Source organism: Sinocyclocheilus rhinocerous, unplaced genomic scaffold (assembly GCF_001515625.1).
Source record: "Sinocyclocheilus rhinocerous isolate Xijiao unplaced genomic scaffold, SAMN03320098_v1.1 scaffold1435, whole genome shotgun sequence".
Lineage (NCBI taxonomy): Eukaryota > Metazoa > Chordata > Actinopteri > Cypriniformes > Cyprinidae > Sinocyclocheilus > Sinocyclocheilus rhinocerous.
The window spans coordinates 635719-642894 of record NW_015644861.1 but is presented as its reverse complement, the minus strand read 5'-3'; the positions used below and the strand labels follow the sequence as shown (position 1 = coordinate 642894).

The window sequence follows — 7176 nt, the reverse complement described above, 5'->3', positions numbered from 1 at the left end:
TGGCTGTGTCTATAGTATTAAAGACTACACAACATTATTATATTATCTTTAAATTATTTTTAAATGATTATTATTTTAAATTATTGTCCCTGGATTAGTAGGGTACTCTTGTAATAAAGTAGCGGTGGTAGCGGACAGATTTTGAGTATCAATTCTGCTTAAAAAGATTCAATCTAATCCTGTTTACATGAAATAAGCTTGCTCCCAATCAGGTTTAAGCTTACGGACCTGTTGCTATGACAGCAACTCCGAGATGAGCTTCGAAGAACCGAACAATCCAAGATCACACCAAATCGTCAACAATCAAATCCAGCTAACTGAGTTAGCGACGTACAAAGAACGGGCCACTGTACGCCACCGCAATCATCTTTACCTTGACTGCAGTCTACATCCATCAAAACTTTGCTAGCAAGACACTGGTTATCCAGTCGCGTCTCATCTGGCCATACAGTGGTGGGATGTGTCGACATTCCGTTCAGTCTGTACTTCACACAGTGCGACGTGTGAGGGCTTGCGCTCTTTAGAGACAATCACAGAATATGACAGAGCTCATGTTTAAAAGCGAAACACACTGGAATGAATAATTAACTGAAAACGCGAGTCTCTGCAATCTCTGATGTACTCCGCCTGGTTTCCTTTATATTAGCGCTGTTTTGGACGGATTGTTTGAAATCATTAGCTTACTGGATCATTGGACTGAAAACTTTCCCAGAGTTTAGTGGCTTAAAATGATCTGATCGCAAGCAGAGAAGCAAAATTGGGTTAAAGGGTTAGAATAAAATTTGTGCTTCAGTAATTTTGCTTTAATTGCATTAAATTAATTAAACGGATTTAGGTTAAGGATTGTAAAATGAACCGCATGCGTTAACAGGTTAACGTTGACAGCCCTAATATTAATATTAATATTAATATTAGCGTTTGGTTTTATATTTTCATTAGAATTTTAATTTAAGTATTTTGTTAGTAATACGCTTTTGTCATTTTTGTTACTTTGTGTTTTTTGTATATTTCTATTTCTAGCTTTAATTTATCTTTATTTCTTTTTTTTAGTTTTGGTCATTTTAGTACTTCAGCTTAAACTTATTTTATTAGCTTTAAGTAGCTGCCAAGGCAACATTTTTTTGTATTTTTTTTTTAAGTCTTAAGTTTTCATCTGATATTCTCAGATTTCACTTTAATCTTAATTACATTTTAGTAATTTTCTTATAAGCTTTTGTCATTTTTTAAAATTTCTGTTCAATTTATTTTTATTTATTTTTTATTTTTAGTGATTTTTGTACCTAAACTTAGTTTTTATTCAAGTTTTAAGTTTTCATCTATTTTTTCTTGTATTTTAGCTTTTATTTAACAAAATATTAAAGTTAACAATAACAACACTGCTCAAAATAAAAGGCTATATTTTAAAATCCATTTATAGAGAAAAATTCTTTTTGAATTAGAATTTATGGTGTATTTATGGCATCTACCAGCAGTGACCATACTAACCAGCTAAACCTTGACCTCTAGGTCAGACCAAAATTGAATAGAAAATGAATTGAACTGCAATGCAGTGAGTTGCATGGAGTCATACATTCTCATAAAGCATGTGATTGATTAACCTGTCAGTCTAGCGAGACGACTCGCACTGATAAGATCTGCTTGACAGTCCGGGGCATAAGGATTTGCCACGATCTAATGAGATTGAAGCTTTATCCGCACACATTAACAACTGCGCTTTTCAGGCAACTGTCATGTTCACCTGTCAGATGTAATTGTCTTGCTGGGTGTGTATGCATGATTGATTAAACACTGAATGACTGCTAACTCATAAGGGTAATTGCCAACAAACGCATTATTTGCTTCCGCCTATTTGTATTTGTGATACAACGGTTCCACAGCAACAAGCTCTTCGTTGGGAGAATTATGATCTTGCGGACTGAGGGTCCAAGGTAATCCTTTACCATGAGTGGATTTTAAAGTGTCTGTAACATACTGCCCAATAAATAACAAGCTTTGTTCCATGTGCACATCCACAGTCCACACACACACATGTGCTTGCAGTAAGAGCATCGACATAACTGAAATGAAATCATGAGGCTGTTTTTTAAAGTTTTCAAACGTCTCATGTCTTTCTCTGTAGTTGACCTTCTGCTTCTAATGAAAATGCACTCTTTGTATGCTTAGGTACTCAAACAACGTACTAGCAAATTATGGTCACACTCTAGTTTAGGGACTAATTCTCACTATTAACTACGACTTTTGCCTCAAGAAACTCCTAAATTGCTGCTTATTAATAGCTAGTAAGGTACGGTAGTTGTTAAGTTTAGGAATGGGGTAGGATTAAGGGATCTAAAATATGGTCATGCAGAATAAGGCTTTATAAGTAATAATATTTATATGTGCTTTATAAGTAATAATAAACAGCCAATATGCATGCTAATAAACAACTAGTTAATAGTGAAAATTAGTCCTTAAAATAAAGTGTTTCTCAAATTATATTTACATTTTCCAGAGAAACCTGCAGTAACATTGCTGAGTGCACCTTTAACATTGTGTTTGTGTGCTGTAGAACCGGGCCCGGTGACTCAACTGAGTTTCACTGAGATCTTGGACACATCTCTGAGGATCAGCTGGCAGGAACCAGAAGACAAGAACGGCATCATCACAGGTGAACAGGCTCAATTATCCAATCACAGCTTCAGCTCAACCGCCACAGGAACTCTCACTAATCTTTCCAGCTCTGCATGTAAAGGTGTCCCTGGGCTTGACTTTTGTTAAAACTAGCAGATTTTAAATGTCATATTTTTGTTTTATAAAGATCACCTTCAAACTTGGAGAATTTTTGGCTTGTCTTAATTTATTTTAGTTTCCAGATGCCTTTTATGTATTGATTTTATTATTTTAACCTTGTCCTAGACCCAAGTTTTCAGTATGAAAATATGAAGGAAAAAAATCAATATAAATAAATAAAAAAGCTTAAAACATTAAAAACAGGTCAATTTTAAATTGAAAGATGAAACACAATAAAGGCACTCATGTAGTAAAGATAAAAAGCCTTTAATTAACTGGGCTAAGTCATTAAAATTGTTAGAAAAGTGTAGAAGAATTAAGAGTGCTATCACTTTCGAGAGTTTTGTTGTTTTGCAAAGTACATTTTAAAGTTTAATAAACATTTTGATAATCTAAACAAGCATTTATTTCGTGAAAATGGTTGAGATGATATAATCGAGAAAAATCAAGGTAAATATAATTTGTAACATGAAAAATAAAGGTAAAACTCACTTTTTAATGTGTCATTTACAGTCAAGCTGTTATTTTGTCAAATTATGTAAAAAGTGTGAAAATATTTTAAAACACAAATTGTGTAAAATCTCATTTCCACTACTGTCATGGCAAAAATGACAGAATTCATTTCTAAACACATTATTATTGCACAAATTAAAGAAAAGTAGCAAGAGTGTAAAAGGTTTGCTGAAAAATAGTTTCTGGTTACATATTTATGAAAATATCGGAATTACTGTCATGTTACTAGAAAGTGTAGTTAATTAAGAAGCTTTAGTAGCTTACTGCTTTGATTCGGTTGCAACACTGTTGTAATAATTGTGAGGTAGTGCATCTTTCATGTAATTTCACTTTGCAAATGCATGCAAGGAACCATAAAGAGAGTTTCAATTCAGCCATTTATAAGAGACGGTTATTGCCTATGTAGACAAAAAGCAGCGAGGCGGTTCAAGTTGTGGAACAAAGCTTAATTTTCTCTTTCTTCTCATCTCATTTCCACCTCTCCATAGGTTATGTGTTGTGTTGGGAGGAGGCCGGTCAGAACGAAACCCGTGTATCTCAGACTCTGTCCAATTCTACGCTGGCGTACGAAGTGACCGGGCTTACTTCACTCACCACGTACACTCTGCAGGTGGCTGCGGTTACACAGGCCGGCACCGGTACTGCCACCTCGTCGACCATCTCAACAGGACTGCCGCCAGGTCTCCACACTCTCAAACAAATACACACTTCAATGCTAGCATCACTTTAATGCATCAAATTCTCCCTTGGGGATCGGTGATAGTCAACGTGTTCAAACTCTAAAGGAAATTCAGCACATGAAACTGAAAGCCGCAGTGGGGCACATATTTCACATAGACCAGCAATCCGAGACACAGTCAGTAAGACTGTAATACATCACACAGAGTCGGAATGAAGCTCTTGGGGCCGCTGCGTGTGTGCGCGTGCGTTAGAGAGAACATGAAATAAATGATGATGACCAAAAGCCAAGCTACACTCATTATCTCCCACTGATATGCTGTGGAGTCAGGAGAGAGCGAGCTTTATCTACTGTTGAATGAGCCACCGTGAACCACCCAAATATCATTATCAATCCATTTAATTACCAATTAATCATATACCCAAACACAATGTGCACTGCTGTACACAAAACCTCATTGACTCTGAAGTGAGTTATGGGCCCATTTACAGGAGTTTTCTTTGAAGGATGATGAAGACACAGGATGGAGAAAACAGACAGAGAGCAGAACACAAAATGCATGAAATGTTTCAATTAGAGCAGCTTGTGAGTTACATAAATATGTTTTTTGTTGTTGTTGTGTTGCTGAACAGAGCTTCCTGGTGCACCCTCCAATCTGGTCATCTCCAACATCAGTCCTCACTCCGCCACCATGAAGTTCCACCCCGGCAGTGATGGCAAAATCACCATCTCCAAATGGATCGTAGAAGGACAGGTGCGTAGGCGTGTGTGTGTGTAAAATTGATCAGAACTTGCATTGCTAAATTGTTTTTCACATCAGCAGCAATTAGCTCTGGACAAAATGGTTAAAGGCAGGGTATGTGATTTTTCAAAAACACTTTAGAAAACTGATTCGGGCCGAATAGCAAAACAAACTTGTAGCCAATCAGCAATAAGGGGCGTGTCTACTCATGATGTGGAGGAGAGAGCTTTCAGTGCATGGGACGGACATTAGCCGAGCCGAGCGACAGAAAGATAGAGATGGCAGATAAAAAGTAGACATGGTGTAACATTGGTTTTGCTTTGTTTCACAGAACTAATCGTTGCCTGGGTTGCGTACGTATATGTGGGGCGGAGCTATCAAAATAGGGGCAAGACCCTTTTGGGGCAGGGGCGTGTTTGTTTTGGTGATTTCAAATATCAACATTGGCTACCAGAAATCACTTACTCTGCCTTTAACTCTGCCACAAATTGCATTTTTCTCTCAGAAAAATTTTTCTTTTTTTTTTTCATGAATGGTAGTTTTCTTTTTGTAAAATGCTTAACTTTAGTTACTTATAGCAATGTTATCTTTCCAAATGGTTAACTTTGGCATGAATGACACTTGTCTCTCAGGAAAAATGATTGTAATTTTCATGATTGGTATGTCATGGTTAATACCAGAAGTTTTTCTCTCCAAAATGGTTAACTTTGCTGCAAATTACTTTTTTCCTCAAAATTGGTGAACTTTGCCACAAATTGCACTTTTCTCTTTGCAAAATGGTTATTTTTTTATGAATGGTATTTTTTCTGCAAAAACATATAAAATTAAATATATAGTTTCACTTTGCCGCAAATGTAAAAAATTCGCCTGTTGAACTTTGCCACAAATTCCAATTTTCTCTCTGCAAAATGATTAATATTGCCTTGAAGGGCACTTTTCTCTCTGAAAAAAAAAAGTTACCTTTGCCACGAATTGCTGTTTTCTCTCTGCAAAATAAGTAACTTTGTGACGAATGGCAATTTTCCTTCTGCCGAATGGTTAACTTTTCCACAAACTGCAATTTTCTCTCTGCCAAGACTGCTCTATGGAATATGACTTTTCAGTGTATGTGCTCATAAGTATAAACGTTTGTGTGCATGTGTGTAAGTATTTGTGTATTTGTGGGTGTGTGTTATGCCCTTGTCTGGCAGGCTGCGCCCCAGTGAAGATGCTGTTGTCTGGCAGGTACTTCATCTCCAGGGAAAAACAGGCTTGCTCTTGCACTAAAACATCTTCCCCCGGAGAAAACGCACACACACCGACACACATGCAAGCTCACACTCTGTATTTGACATAGTACGAGGAGGCTAAGGAGATGTCATGCACCATGTCTCCCAGTCCTTTAGGTGTGGTGTGTGTTTGTGTGTGTGTGCATATGTGTTAAGCCCCTCTTGGATGGCGTCCAGCGCTGTGCAGCGTGAAGAGAAAAACTCCTTCTAATGAGATCCCTCTCTTTTCCTCTTCGTTTTCTCCCCTTTCTGTCTTTAATACTTGTTTAATCGAGGGAGAGCAGGAGGGAGGGAGTCAAAGGGAGGGATGAGAGAAGAGAGAGGAGAAGATTAGAGGTACTGAGGTGGCACTAATGGGGTCTTAAGTCTATGGCTTAGAAATCAGCTTGTGTTGGGGTGTTTTTTTTACAGCTGACTTCTTCACAGCTGTATCCTGGACCAGGTCGGTTGCCGATTCTGATTTCCTTTGTAATCTTTTCACCTTTCCTCCTTTCCTCTGCTCAAGCAAAACAAAACGTGCCGTGTAGATGCAGTGTTTACATGGAAACCAAGTACTAGTTGTTTCAACGTATGGTTTGTGATATTGAAAGGGACATATCATGGAAAACTGCATTTTTCTGCCTTTTTCCCCAGTCCACCCAGATTATTTATGGATATTAAACTGCAAAAACAATGTCACCAAAAGGAGCTCATTAGCATATGTTCGCCAACAGTTATATACAAACACCCGCGTTGAGATAGGAATAGTTAGAAGTGAGGAGATGGGGTGGTGGAGGGATGCTAGAAAACTGTCAATGAAGAGAGGTAAGTCTGCTGTGTATATTTACCTCTTATCTTGTTAATTGAGTTGATTACTGAATGTGCCTCCTCTCGTGTTAATTAGGTTAAAGGTGCTGTATGTAGGATTAACACCGAGTGGTTGAACTAGGTATTGCAGTCCAAATTCAAAATATTGGAGGGGTTTTTTTTCACCCGGTCCCTCCTCCTCAGACTTGACGCACACACAGGTTGCCAGATTGACGACACCAACAGGAACGAGCGCACTTGACGATGAATGAAATGAAATATGCTGTGTTTTTCGCCAACTGGCAACCCGGGGTGCCGAAATACAATTGGGTAAACTGGCAGTGGGCGGGTTTCACAAACCAAAACAGAGACCGACATTCCGGCCCAGAACGCACATTTTCAAAGGAGAATAACTGACT

General features: G+C 37.9%; 1 protein-coding gene across 1 annotated transcript in view; it reads left to right on the top strand.

The window, feature by feature from the left end:
- Nucleotides 1-7176, top strand: part of LOC107758841 (protein sidekick-1-like) — a 95037-nt gene that overhangs the window by 41090 nt on the left and 46771 nt on the right. Inside the window, exons 16-18 of the mRNA XM_016576670.1 lie at nt 2549-2647; nt 3771-3962; nt 4594-4715. Of these exons, the coding sequence (XP_016432156.1) occupies nt 2549-2647; nt 3771-3962; nt 4594-4715 (413 nt within the window). The remainder of the gene's footprint in view (nt 1-2548; nt 2648-3770; nt 3963-4593; nt 4716-7176) is intronic.